At 43.3% G+C, this 17,740-nt stretch overlaps 1 protein-coding gene across 1 annotated transcript in view; it reads left to right on the forward strand.

Annotated features, from left to right (window-relative positions):
- Window positions 1-17,740, forward strand: part of LOC139545422 (bone morphogenetic protein 1-like) — a 59,159-nt gene that overhangs the window by 10,564 nt on the left and 30,855 nt on the right. The window contains exons 2-7 of the mRNA XM_071353171.1: window positions 425-538; window positions 1,573-1,716; window positions 2,028-2,145; window positions 3,836-4,014; window positions 4,238-4,343; window positions 17,446-17,570. Coding sequence (XP_071209272.1) covers window positions 425-538; window positions 1,573-1,716; window positions 2,028-2,145; window positions 3,836-4,014; window positions 4,238-4,343; window positions 17,446-17,570 — 786 coding nt within the window. The remainder of the gene's footprint in view (window positions 1-424; window positions 539-1,572; window positions 1,717-2,027; window positions 2,146-3,835; window positions 4,015-4,237; window positions 4,344-17,445; window positions 17,571-17,740) is intronic.

Below are 17,740 nucleotides of genomic sequence, written 5' to 3' on the forward strand. Positions count from 1 at the left end.
CTTTTGAATGTAGCTCTTATTAATTGATTTCATATGTCCTCCGTTGAATGTCATACAGAGATGTTCCCTCCCCTGATAATATGATTTATTTAGCTTGGAGTTTATAGAGCTCTGAGATTCAGACCGCACTCCTCTCCTGTTATTCAAACATTCACATAACTGCTGTTTCACAACTCTGTGTGTCTGTTTGAGAGGGCTAAAGAGAGGGGAGGGATTGTGTGTGGTTGTGCGCGTGTGTATCACTGTCTAGCTTTTTCACCCTTGGTTTGAATGGCTGTCTATGTGATCCACGTGGTTTGTCCGACTGCAGAGCAGGAAAACCTTGAGGCTAATGGACGGTGCAAAACGGTGCAAAACGATGTCCAATATTGTGAAAACACCTTAAATATGTCTGACATGCTTTCTCTCTCGGTGTCTGTTTCAGCTGCCTTTTGGGGAGACATTGCTCTGGATGAGGAGGACATGCGCATGTTTAAGGTGGACCGGGTTATAAACATGGTCCAGCGGACCGTCCAGACCTTCAATCAGACAGCCACAGGTGAGCAAGAGCTGTGAGGCTGACCCAGTCATGGTCATTGAGACTATAGACTTCGGCCTAGTGCCATAGGCTTAAAGCTTGCATTTTCTTATAGATGTGCCTGTCATCAGTTCTAAAAGTCTGACTCCATTTATGCATGTGCTATTATATAGTGCTGACTAAAATGTGTCTCAAAGGAAAACTCCACCCAAAGCATTTAGTATTTGTTTCATTAGTCCATTGTTGATATAGTCTCAAAATGTTTTGCTTATCATCAATCAAGTTGTCAAGATATGTACCAGTACTTTCAAAATATGGCCCGTATGATGCATTTTGTATCATATGATGCTGCGTTTTGCATGATTCTGTATTTAGAAAGTTACATATCTTGAAAACTTGATTGCTGACATGACAACCATTTTGGTACTAAATCAACAATGGACTAATGAAACAAATACCAAATGATAGTTTTGGGGTGGAATTTTCATTTAATGACACAATACAAACAATTCCAAGAAAATAGCTTTAATACAGTTAAATAGTTCCCACATTTTCCCACCTCAAGGCCAATTATAAAAGGAGGCTTTGCAACTCTCTCCCAGTGCATCTGCCAGGAAGATGTGTACTATGCATGAACCACTCAGCACCACGTGATGGCTCGGCTCCAACACTTGGTTGGCCATGACACCTGTTATAAACTAACAGCATGTTTATCACCAGCACTCTCAAAGTGTTTATGACGGCTCTATAGAAAATGCTCAGCAGGAGTTATAAAGCACGCTTCATTGTCGTTATTATCTCTTTACCATTTAGGAACAGCTGAAAAGTGGTAGTCTCAAATGTTTAAGTTTCTCATGGTTTGTATTTTATGGTCTGTGTGAACTGAACTGTCAATTCACATAACAGGTCAATTTCTGACTCAATAATATTTGTTACGGCCCATTCTAGATTCCACAAAAAGGTGGTTGGTTTTTACCATGTCCTCACGAGTTTAACTTTTTGATTATGATTATATTGTACAAACTTTATCTTTGGCTGGGTTTTGTGAATGACAGGGTCTTCTGCCAATGAGACCAGTCGAAACATAGCGGCGCCAAACCGGCAAGGATCACACCGCAGGAAAAGGGCGGCAACCTCCAGGCCTGAGAGGGTGTGGCCAGAAGGTGTCATTCCCTATGTCATCAGTGGGAACTTCAGTGGTAAGTCCCACATCATCACTGATGTTTACTTGCCCTATGGTTCTCATATGAGCCCTATAATATAGTTCCCTACTAAAAGGTGGCAGCTGGTGTCTGTTCAGCATAATTGCATTCACAGTACCAACATTAAAATGAATGTCTTGGCAGCTATTGTACATAAAACATTTGATTAACTTTACTTGGGATGAATTTGGCAGTGGATCTAGAACTACGAGCAAGCTGTCAGCATTGGTACAGTATTCTATCCTCCTTTTTACGTGTGTCTTATGTTCGTCAGCCTCACTGATCTCCCTTCTTCCCGTCACATTCAGGCAGCCAGCGGGCGATATTCCGCCAGGCCATGCGTCACTGGGAGAAGCACACCTGTGTGACCTTTATGGAGAGGACAACAGAGGAGAGCTACATTGTGTTCACCTACCGGCCATGTGGGTGAGTCCACGGAGGTCTAGGTTCGCATCCCTCAGGAAGGAAGTCTAACTGGTCAGCCTGCTCACACATGACACTCCTTTATCCACACAGCCATAATGATTTATCGCTTAAGTACTTTTCCTTACCTCTCCTCCATCGGCCTTTAGTGCGTGCTCATCCCCTCTGTCCGCAGTCTGTCTGCATGAATTGTGGTAATTGCAGCCCCCTGCAAGTCCTGGGAAAGACGGCCATTCAGGCCTGAGGAATGCTTGCTGTGCCTCATAGTCCTGATTCATCTTTCACTGAGCACATGTGTTTTTTTTGAATGGCATCCAAGGGAGACCTCCTCAGCTTTATCATAAGCTTTATCATAACCCGCCAGCTTTTATTCCGCGTGATATAGTTGGTCCTTTTCCCAGCTATGCATGTTTTTAAGTTCAAATGAGTTTACACAAAAACTGTAGAAGCGTTGATGGTGTTACATTCTGACTCTGTGCACACACAGTAAATCAGTTACCAAGAAGAGCATATTAAAGTGCGGATATGGAACATAAACTGCCCTTTTTCCACCCAGCTGTTGATAGCCATTTTTTTCCTGGTAACTGGCCTCCAGAGTAACAGGGATGACATTATCCACGCAGGCGGCTGCGGTTAGCAGTGGGAATGCCTGAGCTCTGGGCTGGCCTGCTGCATATTCAGCAGGCTCCATCTGTCCTGTGCAAAGTTCAAGACCCATCTCAGGAGAGCCTGGCTGGGTTCATAGTAATTAGAGAGAGGCTGGTTGGCCCACAGGGGCGCAGTGTGTGCACATGGACCGGGCTCCCACACTGAGCCTTTCATGTCAGGGAGGGAGAGAAAGAGCCCTGCAGTCTGCAGCCAGCCTTTACGGTCACACACTGTAACCCTCCATCTACAGTGAAGCACGCATCAATGAATGTCACCACTGTATTCGATCCCGGGCTGTGTCACAGCCGGCCGCGACCGGGAGACCCATGAGGCGGCGCACAATTGGCCCAGCGTCGCCCGGGTAGAGGAGGGTTTGGCCGGCTGGGATGTCCTTGTCCCATCGCGTTCTAGCGACTCCTTGTGGCAGGCCGGGCGCATGCACGCTGACTTCGGTTGCCAGCTGTACGGTGTTTCCTCCGACACGTTGGTGTGGCTGGCTTCCGTGTTAAGCGAGCAGTGTGTCAAGAAACAGTGCGGCTTGGCGGGGTCGTGTTTTGGAGGATGCATGGCTCTCAACCTTCGACTCTCCAGAGTCCACACGGGAGTTGCATCGATGGGACAAGACTGTAACTACCAATTCGATATCACGAAATTGGGGAGAAAAAGTGGTAAAAAGTAAAAAAAATAAGATGCCAGTTGAACCACAAACTGTTGTAGTCAGACCCTGACTCTACGAACAGGGATTCCTTCCCTTGGCTTATTCGTTATTTGTTCACTGCCTCTGGTTTACACTTGCATGTTTGTGGAAGTAAAGCTCTATATATCCGGTGTAACACGAAGTTCACAAAGTTCTTGTGACATGATTGATCTGTAGACATAAATGTAGCACTTAGATAGTACCATGGTAAGCAAGATGACCCCTCTTGCGCTAACACTGTCATCTTTGTGTCTTTTATGTAGCCAGTTACCACAGTCTTGGGCACTAGCTTGTTACCCTGCCTGTTGACCTGTCCCTGATCTGTGTTCTGTGTGTTGGAACCTGCAGGTGCTGTTCCTATGTGGGCCGCAGGGGTGGTGGTCCACAGGCCATCTCCATTGGAAAGAACTGTGACAAGTTTGGAATAGTGGTTCATGAGCTTGGCCATGTGATTGGTTTCTGGCACGAGCACACCCGGCCCGACAGAGACGAACATGTCAGCATCATCAGGGACAACATCCAGCCAGGTAAGACAACTGTGTATGGAACAGCCCACTCATCTAACATGGAGAGATGTCATATGAGATCAGCTTATTTTATGGCTCGATGATGAGACCATCACATGATTCTGTGATGAACATAGTTTTCCCTTTCTAGGTGATAGCCACTCACTTTTGCCATTCAGTTTGCTGGTACAGTATTTCAGGTAGGGGTAGGTTTCAGCTTCTGTTTTCTTGCTTCTATTCACAGGACAGGAGTATAACTTCTTGAAGATGGAGCCAGGGGAGGTGGACTCTATGGGAGAAGTGTATGACTTTGACAGCATCATGCACTATGCCAGGAATACATTCTCAAGGTAGGAACTGGGCTAAGTTCCACTTCATACACAGCAGAACAGGCATCATAGAAACCAGTTGCAATCTAGGTCAGAGAGCAGATTCCCAGACTATGTAACTTTTGCTCTCTTAATGTTTCTCACCATATCTGTTCTATGTTACTGCTGGAAGTTTGATCTCTTCATAGTTGGGGCTGTGGCGGTCAGGACATTTTGTAAGCCGGTTATTGTCATGCAAATGCACGCATTTGGAACATCCACATTTTTTTAAGTCTAATAAATCCATTTATTATACGCCATCATTATTTATTTTAAGCAGGTCTAAAGAAACTGTATTTCAGAAGAACCGAATATTAGTCTGCCTATTGTATGTTATCTGGCTATGCTCCATGCCATAGGCTGTAGGCTTGTTCATTTAGCAGACAAGATATGCTTATAAGTCCCGTGCCATTATTTAATTTCATATTATACAATTTTAGAAAGGATATTTCTACCATTCTGGAGCGTGTGCGCATATGAAGTGGCTATGTGGAGCTTAAAAGTTAGAATTTGAAATAGGTCCTATACGCTCGATTTAGAGTTGCACTAAAAGTATGTGGACACCCCTTCAAATTAATGGATTTGGCTATTACATCCGTTGCTGACAAGTGTATAAAATCGAGCGCACAGCCATGCAATCTCAGTAAACAAACATTGGCAGTAGAATGGCCTGTACTGAAGAGCTCAGTGACTTTCAACGTGGCACCCTCATAGGATGCCACCTTTCCAACAAATCAGTTCATCAAATTTCTGCCTTGCTAGAGCTACGCCGGTCAACCGTAAGTGCTGTTATTGTGAAGTGGAAACGTCTAGGAGCAATAATGGCTCAGCCGCGAAGTGGTAGGCCACACAAGATCACAGAACGGGACTGCCGAGTGCTGAAGCGCGTAGCTGTCCTCGGTTGGAACACTCACTACCGAGTTCCAATCTGCTTCTGGAAGCAACGACATCACAAGAACTGTCCGTTTCCATGGCCGAGCAGCCGCACTCAAACCGAAGTTCACCATGCGCAATGCCAAGCAGTCCAACGGATTAATCTGGGTTTGGCGAGTGCCAGTAGAACACTACCTGTCCGAATGCATAGTTCCAACTGTAAAGTTTGGTGGAGGAGGAATAATGGTCTGGGGCTGTTTTTCATGGTTCGGGCTAGGCCCGTTAGTTCCATTGAAGGAAAATCTTAACGCTGCAGCATACAATGACGTTCTAGATGATTCTGTGCTTCCAACTTAGTGGCAACAGTTTGGGGAAGTCCCTTTCAGCATGACAATGCCCCCGTGCACAAAGCGAGGTCCATACAGAATGTCACGGATCCCTCCGTAACTGTCATTAAGCACACCTGGTCCGCATTCCCATTGATTAGTAATTGTATAAGTGTGCCCTTTGTTCACCATTGTCCTGTAGATTATTATTACAATGTCTGTAGGTTGTGTGAGTACCCGTGTTGTTTTGGCTTTTGTGCCACTTGTATTGCGCAGATGATTACAGGTCTCGCCCCGTGTGGCATCATTGTGTGCGTGTATGTTACGGGTCTCGCCCCGGTGTATTTATTCGAGGTACTCCTCGCTCTTTTGCTTGGGTTTCAACCCTGTGTTTTGTATACGTTTGTGTGGTCTTCGTCCCCGTGCCTTTACATGGCACGCTGTAATTTGGGTCAATAAAAACCTCTATTACACATTCCTGTGCCTGTCTCCCGATCCCTTTATACCAACGTGACACAGAAATGGTTTGTCGAGATCCGTATGGAAGAACTTCACTAGCCTGTAGAGCCCTGACCTCAACCCCATCGAACCCCTTTGGGATGAATTGGAACGCCGACTGTGAGCCAAGCCTTATTGCCCAACTTGTGTTGGGCAATAAGTGCCCGACCTCACCGATGCTCTTGTGGCTGAATGGAAGCAAGTCCCTGCAGCAATGTTCCAACATCTACTGGAAAGCCTTCCCAGAAGAGTGGAGGCTGTTATAACAGCAAAGGGGGGACCAACTCCATATTAACGGCCATGATTTTGGAATGAGATATTCGACGAGCAGGTGTCCACATACTTCTGTACATGTAGTGTGTTTGGCAAATTTAGTTGTGAATGATACAAACCTTAAATGTCTTAGAAATCAAAACATATATGGCCTGCATGATGTGACTAGGCTATTGACTATTTGAAAAGTTGCAAAAAAAGATTGAGCTCTGTTCCTTGCATCAGGCTGCACACCCTATTCTCTCATCAAGTGATCATATTTTTACTCATCAGACTATTCTCAATGGAACCTTGTCTTTATTAATATGTAAAAAATAAATAATAATATTTAGAATGGAGGGGGAAAAAAGACGTGTCATCCGTATGCACTGGAATAGCGAATGGAGGCCGCTTTCCCACAGTTTAAATCATGCCAGGTAGGCTACTCTGGTTTTGTAATAACAGCTGGGGTCCTCCTCTTTTTAGTGGCAACCAACACAACTCAGATTTCACTACGGATTGAATCTAGAAATGTCTGGGCTTATAAGAACACTTATTTCACTTCACGAATCAACCACTGTTTGAGGAGCAGCCTCTCGCTGTGCGACAGGTGATATTCCGCCCAAACTCTTTATGCCATGGCCTCTCCAACCATGTTCCTGCAGCTAACCAGTGCTTATTTTGGGAAAGCAAGTGAAATCTGTTCGGGAATATTGGTAGTAACATGTTTTCACCACTAAGCATATTTAATTAAACTGTTGACAACCCTTATCTCTTGGGGCTCGAGAAAGGAATGAAGGAGAGGAGGAGATGGAAACGCACAGTGGTAAGAGTCTGTAGCTGAAGGTGTGTGTCAGCCTATTAATTCTGAAAATATAAACCATGCTCTATTACTAGGCTATTCAAAATCAAATAAAAAAGTTTGCAGCGTAGCATAAGGTAACCAGTCCATCCAGTATGCATAATAATACAGTCTACACTCAAAGGCAATTTACTAGAATTTGTTTCATTTTGGAGTATAAGCCAGACCAATTATGTTTTTTGCCGTGCGTAATATGCGTTAGGCTATGTATTTTATAAACGCACAATCATCATTTTAATTCAGGTTAAAAAAAATTGTGCTTGGGGCCTCTACGTATGGGTGTTCTACGTGCAACATCTTAAATGCTTTGTATTAATCATCACCTTAGAAAGCACTGTCCATTTCCTTATGTTTGGCTTTGAAACAACATCCACAATGACCACGTTTAACACTGTTTCAACCTGTTGAACTTCTTTCTTCAAATTGATCATCACAGTGAGGTCAAACAAATGTAGCCTAAAGGTGGGTTTTAAAAGCATGATACTGTTTACATGATATGTTTGATGTGATTTTTGATCGCATTTGCATTGATGTCAGAGTGGTTAGAGGGACAATAGAGCCCTGAGCACCAGGCCATTAGGACCTGATGGGGGTTCGCGAGTTGGGTACTACCAATGCATGTCCAGAGTGCATAAGAGGAGATTACCGTGACTCAACGGTCACATGGAATTTGACTGCGGTCATGACTATTAGTGTGGTGGTAATAAACAGCCCTATTCATAGTTTTACTAATGTGTCAGTCTCTTTAATTTCATTACTTTGTTTCATTTCAGTGCCAGGGGCTGACTTCAATGCGCATGAAAGGTTGCACAAGTTGAAGTTTAGAGTCCTTTAACACACTCTCAGAAAAAAAGGTACAGAATTGTACTTAGATGGGTATAAACTCTTGTCACTGTAGTGGTACCCTGTCAGGTACATCCGTTGTACCATTTAGTTATAGGTATATAGTTTTACACTTGTAGTTCATACCTTAAAAGGAAAAGGTACATATTTGCGTTTGTACCACCAGTAACAAAATAGTTTATTTTAAGTTGCAAAAACAATATAAAGTCCCTCGTGTGCACGCCTCTCCGCTATCTAGTGCTGAGTGATTAGTGCTGTTTGAGGTCGGTTTCGGTTCTATATATTTTTTAGACATTAAATGCACCATGCATTATGTGGGTTGAATGCTGTAACAACAGAGAATAAAACTATTAATAAAAGTCCCATGATGGTAGTGACTGTCCATGACTGCCTATCATTTACTAACCATCATTTATTCACATTACTTCAATATAATATTTGTTATCTTTGATTAATTTCTTATTTCATTCCAAGTCATCATCGTATTTCTATAGAGCTGCTACCTATGCTGTCTGACAAATCACTTTTTTATTATTTTAGTAGTTCTTCAAAGTAGTAAATAAGGTATTCTTTTATGACTTCTGAATACCAACTATCGAACACTTAAATCATGTATTTTCAGGTAGAGATACCTCGCAAAGCAACTGCTTTCTATCCCTCTTGCGCATTCTCTCTTATCTCCGTCAACGTGGTCTCTCTGTCTGCTCCACACAGACCAGACAAGCAAGCGGGCGCACAATGTATTATGGTCATTGTAGTTAATTACCACATTTTCTGCGCTAAACTATGTAGAATATTGGCCTGTTTGAAACTACAACTCCCTACTACATCGCACAGTTCGGGCTTGATCTGATTTATCTCTACAGAAACTGAGCATCAAGCTCGCAGAAAAAAAAATGAACAAAAAGGAATTCAAATAATTTACAATGTTGATCAATTAGTTATTTAAAAAACGAAAAATAGCCAAATTAAATTTTGGTTAATCGCTCACACTACCAGTATCCCACTTCTGACACCAATGGAGTGAATTCGGTGGGTAGCCCCGACCAGGACTTGAATCTGGGTCCAGTGACTGTCAAGCCAACGCCTTAACCGTTACGCCAAGAGGTCTGGGTTGGTACAGTATTAATTACAGCTTACCTGTATTTGTCACATGCAGTTATGTAAGCCTTTATAAAGACTTCAGAACTGTCAACGGACATGCACAAACTTTAATTAACATAACCATAGACCACTTAAACTGGTACAACACTTTCACTCACGGGTGGCCAAAATTACTAATCCACGTCTCCATCCTGGGTAACAAAAATGTACGTTCGCAGTACCCTTTTTTTGAGAGTGTGTGATGATTGTACCTTTTTATATTCAAAGTATTGGTTACAAAAATGTGCCATATACTAGATTATCCGCACATGTACCCTTAAAGGTATTGAACAGTACCATGTGAGATCATATGTGTACCTCTGAAGGTACAGGTAACTGCCACAATAAAGGAAACACCAACATAAAGTGTCTTAATAGGATGTTGGGCCACCACGAGCCAGAACAGCTTCAATGCACCTTGGCATAGATTCTACAAGTGTCTGGAACTCTTGGAGGGTGGTGAAAGCATTCTTCCATGAGAAATTCCATAATTTGGTGTTTTGTTTATGGTGGTGGAAAACGCTGTCTCAGGTGCCGCTACAGAATCTCCCGTAAGTGTTCAATTGGGTTGAGACCTGGTGACTGAGACGGCCATGGCGTATGGTTTACATTTGTTTTCATACTCACCAAACCGTTCAGTGACCACTCGTGCCCTGTGGATGGTATTGTCATCCTTCGGGGGCATAGCCATGGTAGACAAAATATTTGGCCAAAATAATGGCCTGCCCAGCATTTTTATACATGACCCTAAGCATGATGTGATGTTATTTGCTTAATTAACTCAGGAAGCACACCTGTGTGGAAGCACCTGCTTTCAATATACTTTGTAGCCCTCATTTACTGAAGTGTTTCCGTTATTTTGCCAGTTACCTGTACCCCAGGAAAGATTACTGTACCCTAACCATACCCTTTCTTTTGAAAGTGTACTATTAAATTACTGACCTGCTGACATTTTTAGCTTGGGAGACAGAATCTGAAGAGTTTTAAGTACAGGGAAGCAAGACAAATTTCAATAAACAACACTTGATGGACTTCATGAATGTGTCAGTGCCTTGGCTTTAAGGAAGAACAGCTGCAGAATATATGACTTCTTGACTTTCTCTCTTTCTTCCACAAGTTTATTTTGCCTTGGATCTTTTAACTCTCTCAACGGTCACCGCTTACATTTTAGCATGCAGTGAGATTCACATAGGATTTTATTGCTCGTCCTTGTAATGGGATTTCAGAGGATAAAATAGTGTAATCTGGAGTAACATGTCAATAGAGTTGAAAGAGCGGAGTTACAGAGCTTTCCATTTCAATCATGGTACTGTTTCTGATTTACTAAGTTTTCCTAGACAGCGCCAACCTTTTGATATTGTATAGCCTCATGTCCACCTTACCCAGTCTCTCTGTACTCTGAGTAGAGCCTGCCTACCAACCCCCATGTAATACAATGCCTATCTGTTCTTCATAATGGGGTTGAGCATATATCATATTCATTTCTTCCAGGTAGCCTTTCAGATAGCTAAGTCTCTCAGTGAGGATGCTGTCCAGTGGCAGCTATGTATTAAGGGGGGGGGGGGAGATAAGGTTTGATTATGTCTACCTTTTGATGAGCTAGCTTTTACCCACAGCCACAGGTTGTTCCAATTATCCCTCCCCTGGTTGACTCCTGCTGCTGGAGTGTAGCAGCAGCCCAGTAAACCTCCACATCCATCCCCAGTTTCAGGTTTAGGTAGAGCAGCTAGCACCAGTGGCCCTGCTGCATCAGGCTGCGTGTCACTTTCATACATCCTGTGAAGTTCCTTGTAAAAGCTTTCCTCTCATAGCGTGAACTGCCTCATTATGCCACATATGGCCTCTTTTGAAGAGGCTTTGATCGTCGTTAGCAACATGATCCCACATACCAGGCAGTTATAGGGTTTTATTCCTGAGGTGTCTGCTGGCTAGCTTCATGGCTCCCAGGTGTTAGCGGGATTTAGGTCAAACACTAATGACCAGATGAACATGTTTAGGTATGGGGTAATGGAGACATATGTACTGTAATTTCCCCGACATTGACTTGACAAGCCAAATCTCAGAGTACAGAATCAAACTGATTCTGTTTCCAGGTGCGTTCTGACTGCAGGCTATAGATTTTGCAATAAAATAGTTTATTTAATTGATCTATTGTGGCATTTGTGATCAAGGCGTCAAAGACGGTTTGTGCAGTCTTTAATAGAAGAGTAAGGAGTGTAATAAATCACATCAGATAAATTCATTCTTTCACAGATTTTTTTCATGGCCACATAGATGGAATATGTTAAGAAAGCTTTTCTCATATTATCTTACTTTTTCCTCTAAGATTTTTTTCTGTAGAATGTATGTAAGGATTAAGAAAAAAATACAGCAAGAAAACTGCTGTCCACTCCATCCAAACTCTCCTAGTGCTGTTGTAGTACATGCTGCTGCTATTTGACCAAAAATATATATATATCTTGGCCTTGAAGTAGGCTTGAAAAGGAGAGCAGTGAATGCGTCATAATCTTAATGATACTCCACCGTGCCAGTTTGTCCGTGGGTGATAGGTGACCTCTTTCTTCCAGATTCTCTGTCTGACGTATCTGGAAATCTCTCCAGATGCTGTCCTGTCAGTCCCAGACCAAGACAGTGGTATTATAGTGGCTGTTAGAGGGTGGGCTGGTCCATCCATTCTTTTTTTTAAGGCTGCAGTTCAGCACTGTTTCTGTTGGATCAAAGCATGGCCAAAAAAGTCCACTTGGGACTGAGTTGGAGATTGAGGTGTCATTGTAATTATATACTGAACAAAAAATATAAACGCAACATTGAAAGTGTTGGTCCCATGTTTTCATGAGCTGAAATAAAATATCCCAGAAATGTTCCATACGCACAAAAATATAATTTCTCTCAAATTCTGTGTACACATTTGTACATCCCTGTTAGTGAGCATTTCTCCTTTGCCAAGATAATCCCTCCACCTGACAGGTGTGGCATATCATGAAGATGTTTAAACAGCATAATCACTACACAGGTGCACCTTATGCTGGGGACAATAAAAGTCCGCTCTAAAATGTGCAGTTTTGTCACACAACACAATGTCACAGTTGTCTCAAGTTTTGAGGGAGTGTGCAAATGGCATGTTGACTGCAGGAATGTCCACCAGAGCTGTTGCCAGAGAATTTAATGTTTATTTCTCTACCATAAGGCGCATCCATCATTGTTTTAGAGAATATGGAAGTACGTCCAACTGGCCTCACAACTGCAGACCACATGTAACCACGCCAGCCCAGGACCTCCACATCCGGCTTCTTCACCTGCGGGATTGTCTAAGAGCAGCCACCCAGACAGCTGATGAAACCGAAGAATTTCTGCACACACTGTCAGAAATCATCTCAGTGAAGCTCATCTGTCCTCACCAGGGACTTAACATGACTGCAGTTTGGCGTCGTAAACGACTTCAGTGAGCAAATGCTCACATTCAATGGCCACTGGCATGATGGAGAAGTGTGCTCTTCACGGATTAATCTCGTTTTCAACTGTAGCAGGCAGATGACGGCGTTGTGTGGGCGAGCGGTTTGCTGACGCCAATGTTGTGAACAGAGTGCCCCGAGGTGGTGGGGTTATGGTATGAGCAGGCATAAGCTACGGACAACGAACACAATTGCATTTGCTCATGTTTCAGCATGATAATGCACAGCCCCATGTTGCAAGGATCTGTACACAATTCCTAGAAGCTGAAAATGTCCCAGTTCTTCCATGGCCTGCATACTCACCAGACATGTCACCCATTTGATCATGTTTGGGATGCTCTGGATCGACGTGTACGACAGCGTGTTCCAGTTCCCGCCAATATCCAGCAACTTCGCACAGCCATTGAAGAGGAGTGGAACAACATTCCAAAGGCCACAATCAACAGCCTGATCAACTCTATGCGAAGGAGATGTGTCACGCTGCATGAGGCAAATGGTGGTCACACCAGACACTGACTGGTTTTCTGATCCACGCCCTTACCTGTTTTTTAAGGTATCTGTGACCAACAGATGAATATCTGTATTCCCAGTCATGTGAAATCTATAGATTAGGGATTTGAATTTATAGATTAGCGAATGATTAATTTATTTCAATTGACTGATTTTCTTATATGAACTGTAATTCAGTAAAATCTTTGAAATTGTTGCATGTTGCGTTTATATTTTTGTTCAGTGTAGTTTTTATAGTTTGAGATGGATGAAGAAGTGATTGATAGAAAGGATATGGGAGTGTATGTTATTAAAAGTTTGGGGTCACTTAGAAATGTCCTTGTTTTTGAATGAAGAGCAATTTTTTTTTGTCCATTTAAAATAACATCAAATTGATCAGAAATACAGTGTAGACATTATTAATGTTGTAAATGACTATTGTAGCTGGAAACGGCAGATTTTTTAATGGAATATCTACATAGTTGTACAGAGGCCCATTATCAGCAACCATCACTCCTGTGTTCCAAGGTATCTGTGACCAACAGATGCAATCTGTATTCCCAGTCATGTAAAATCCATAGATTAGGGCCTGATGAATTTATTTCAATTGACTGATTTTCTTATATTAACTGTAACTCAGTAAAATCTTTGAATTTGTTGCATTTTATATTTTTGTTCAGTGTATAATGCATACAACCCAGCATAAAGGTTTCATATAATCTTTGTTTGGCAGTGAGCAGTCTATAGGGGATTGCGTGACAATGGGGGAGTATCCTGGCACTAAGTTTAACATACCAGTTACATGAGGTTCCCTCCCACAGCCGTGTGTGTGGGTGTGTGATTGAATTTTGGTACCGTCTGTGCAATTCGACCCAAATTTTCCCAAACAAAATGTGAAACTGTTTAGCGGTACAGACAGCGGTACCAGTGATTGTTGTTGCAATTTAATGCCCCTTTCCCAATTGCAGGAAGAGATTTGATAGGCCCCAGCTCCCCAATGTGACTGTAACGTAAGTCTGGGTACACGCAAAGCAAATGAAAGCTGGAGGAGAGGGAGGCCAGACCAGACCAGACCATAATCATTACTACACAGCTCTCTGATATGAGAACCAGCTGTTGGCTCTCCTTTTGTTCTTATTTTTCTGCCCTCTTTTTCACTGAGCCTGGACCTATCCTTCATGCCTCCTATTGCAGCCTCGCTGTCTGGACCTCGTCCCAAATAAACTGCCATGCGCTCGTGGCAACCGGATTTTGGGAAGCCGGGAGGCTGAGATTGGATACAAACACTGCCAGGCCACTGCACAGAATGGGCTGTCTGGCCCTTTATTTTCTAACTATACAGACAGAATGAAGTAGGTTTATGATTGTTGATGCTCCCTGCTTTGTTGTGATTTCACCACTCTGAGCATTCCTATTTTCCCTAAATATAGCCATATACCATTATTTTACTGTTTAGAGATAAATGTTTTCATTGTGGATTGTATCGAGAGTGTGGTCAGTGTGTTTTCAGAGATCCTTATTAGGAGACGAGGTGCTCCTGTTAGCTTTTCTCAAGTCACTGAGGTTTGTGATCCGGTTTACACTTCCCCTGCATGCTGATTGGCTGATGTACCTGTCCCAATGTCTCCCTTTGTTTCCCCATTATTAGCCTGTGTGTTTGCACAGCGTTTTTACTGTAAATCACCGTGGGAAGCCAGGGCCTTTGCTGAGATTGTTGTTGGGAAGATTTCATGGGCAGCCCTCATGTTTTGAAGTGTCTCCTGGGGACAAGTAAGGCAGCTCCCCATGCTTTTTGTCTGGGGCATGTTACCCGACCCTGGGCTTTATCCGCCCCCCTACGCTGGGGACATTTTTAAGGCCTGGTGCATGGAGCAGAGCCAACTCAAATAAAGACCTTCCAGTGTGCCCTTTGTCTACTCTGACACCGGCTGCAGTGGCGTTGTTCACCGGCAGCCAGCATACGGCAGGCAGGCAAGTAGACAGACAGACAGACAGGCAGTGCTTCAACTGTTAGCTCAGGCTGTTCTGTTTGCACATGCCTGGCATTGATGGGCACGTCACCATGGGAACGGCCAGGGAGAAGGCCTTTGCTCACCATTGCAGAGAGAGAAAAGGAGATGATAAACTAGCAAAGTGTCAAGTGAGAAAGTGGTGTGAAAACGTCTGTTTTTTCGGCATCAACCGTTCCTTTTCAAGCCAAACGCAAGCCACCATGGTGTGAGTTTTGTACTTCTTTGTAATCGTTCTTGTTCCTTTTGACTTTTAATCCTTATGCTAAATGTTGTTGTCCATACAACAAACCAATCCATTTTGAGACTTTCCCATGGAGTTGTCAGAGGAGGGCTTTTGTTTGCAGTGTTGGACTTTTTGTTCTGTACAGCCTGTACAGATGGAAGTAGTACAGCACACATGATGAGGTCAGTGTGAGTTCAGTTCTGACACTCAGTCCTGTCTGAACTACTTACGTCCTCTGAGGAGGACATTCCTACAGCCTTAGAGGGGACCACTGACCAGGAACAGTCCATTGGTTATTTATTATATAATAATATTAGAAGTTAAGCACTTAGTTATTTTTTGTATTTTAGATTTTTTTGTATTTTACCCCCTTTTTCTCCCAATTTCAATTATGATCGTGTCTCATCGCTGCAACTCCCGAATGGGCTCGGGAGAGGCGAAGGTCGAGTCATGCGCCCTCTGAAACATGACCCGCCAAACCACGCTCATTAACACCCAACCTCTTAACCCAGAAGCCAGCTGCACCAATGTGTCGGAGGAAACAATGTTCAACTGAAGACTGAAGTCAGCCTGCAGCCGCCCGGCCCGCCACAAGGAGTCGCTAGAGTGCGATGAACCAAGAAGCCCCCCCGGCCAAACCATAGTGAGGTCACTGATAACCAGTCAGTGGGCAGCACGACTTGGCATCACACTCTGTCCACTCTCTTAACTGGCAGAATGTTCCAGTGCATATTTGGTGGTGTCTCGGCACCAAATTCCAAAAACAATAAACGTGTTTAAGATGGGGGGGAACATTTTGTACATACTTTCTCATGTGTTCGTTTGTACATGTATGAATTCAAAGGCTTATACATATCTTTATTATTATTTGAGTTGTTATTTCCACATCTTCACCTTTTTAAATGCATCCCTTTCTGATCAAGAGAGAGTGAAACAGGGATTATATGGCCTCCAAGCCCCTTGTATGCCCCCATACAGTAGATCTCACTCCTTGGCTCAGGCCCTAATGGCAGGCCGCCAGACTCACACAGGCAAAGCTGTGGCCTGATGCGTCCATAAGTTTCAGCGTCCTCAGTAGATCCCTAAATAATGCCTACTGTCAGTGTTACTGGCAGCAGTTTAGCTGCTGGTTGATGGATCTTTAGGCTTCACCAGAGTCCTCTGAGTGAACATGTATTTTCTGAGTGTGTGCAGTGTTGGAAAAAGTACCCAATTGTCATTCTTGACTAAAAGTAAAGATACCTTTTTAATAGAAAATGACCCAAGTGAAAGTCACCCAGTAAAATGCTACTTGAGTAAAAGTCTAAAAGTAGGGCGCAGTGGTCTAAGGCACTGCATCGCAGTGCTAGCTGTGCCACTAGAGATTCTGGGTTCGAGTCCAGGCTCTGTCGCAGCCGGCCGAGACCGGGATACCCATGGGGCGGCGCACAATTGGCCCAGCGTCGTCCGGGTTGGGGGAGGGTTTGGCTGGCAGGGATATCCTTGTCCCATCATGCACTAGCGACTCCTGTGGGGGACCGGGTGCAGTGCACGCTGACAGTCACCAGGTGTACGGTGTTTCCTCTGACACATTGGTGTGGCGGGCTTCCGGGTTAAATGGGCATTGTGTCAAGAAGCAGTGTTGCTTGGTTGGGTTGTGTTTCGGAGGACGCATGGCTCTCGACCTTCGCCTCTCCCGAGTCCGTACGGTAGTTGCAGCAATGAGACAAGACTGTAACTACCAATTGGATACCACAAAATTGGGGTGAAAATACAAAAAAATACAAATAAAAAAGCTCAAATAAAGTAAAAGTATAAATAATTTCACATTCCTTATATTAAGCAAACCAGAAAGCACCATTTTCTTGTTTTTTCATTTAAGGATAGCGAGTACTTTTGGGTATCAGGGAAAATGTATGGAGTAAAAAGTACATTATTTTTATTTAGGAATGTAGCAATATAGTAAGTAAAAGTTGTCAAAGTAAATTACAGATACCCCAAAAAACAGCTTAAGTAGTACTTCAAAGTATTTTTACTTAAGTACTTTACACCAATGTGTGTGTGTATGTGTGAGTGCCTTCTTGGTTTTGTTGTGTTTTGATCTAACCGCAGTCTCTTCTCCTGAAATGCAGAGGAATCTTCTTGGACACAATCCTGCCACGCTATGATGTCAATGGAGTGAGACCGCCGATTGGCCAGAGGACAAGGCTAAGCAAAGGGGATATCACACAGGCACGCAAACTCTACAAGTGTTCCAGTAAGAACAGCACAATATTTGTAAACAATGTTTTGAATGGGTTCAACATACATGTTGGTGTAGAGTTGATACATACCATATGGTAGATATTAAACAATAGGCCTATGAAGTTGAGATAATATTGCATAATGGACATAATATAGTGCTTGCTGTTGCTTTAGCTTACTGCT

The sequence above is a fragment of the Salvelinus alpinus genome, chromosome 19 (assembly GCF_045679555.1).
Source record: "Salvelinus alpinus chromosome 19, SLU_Salpinus.1, whole genome shotgun sequence".
NCBI classification, from domain to species: domain Eukaryota; kingdom Metazoa; phylum Chordata; class Actinopteri; order Salmoniformes; family Salmonidae; genus Salvelinus; species Salvelinus alpinus.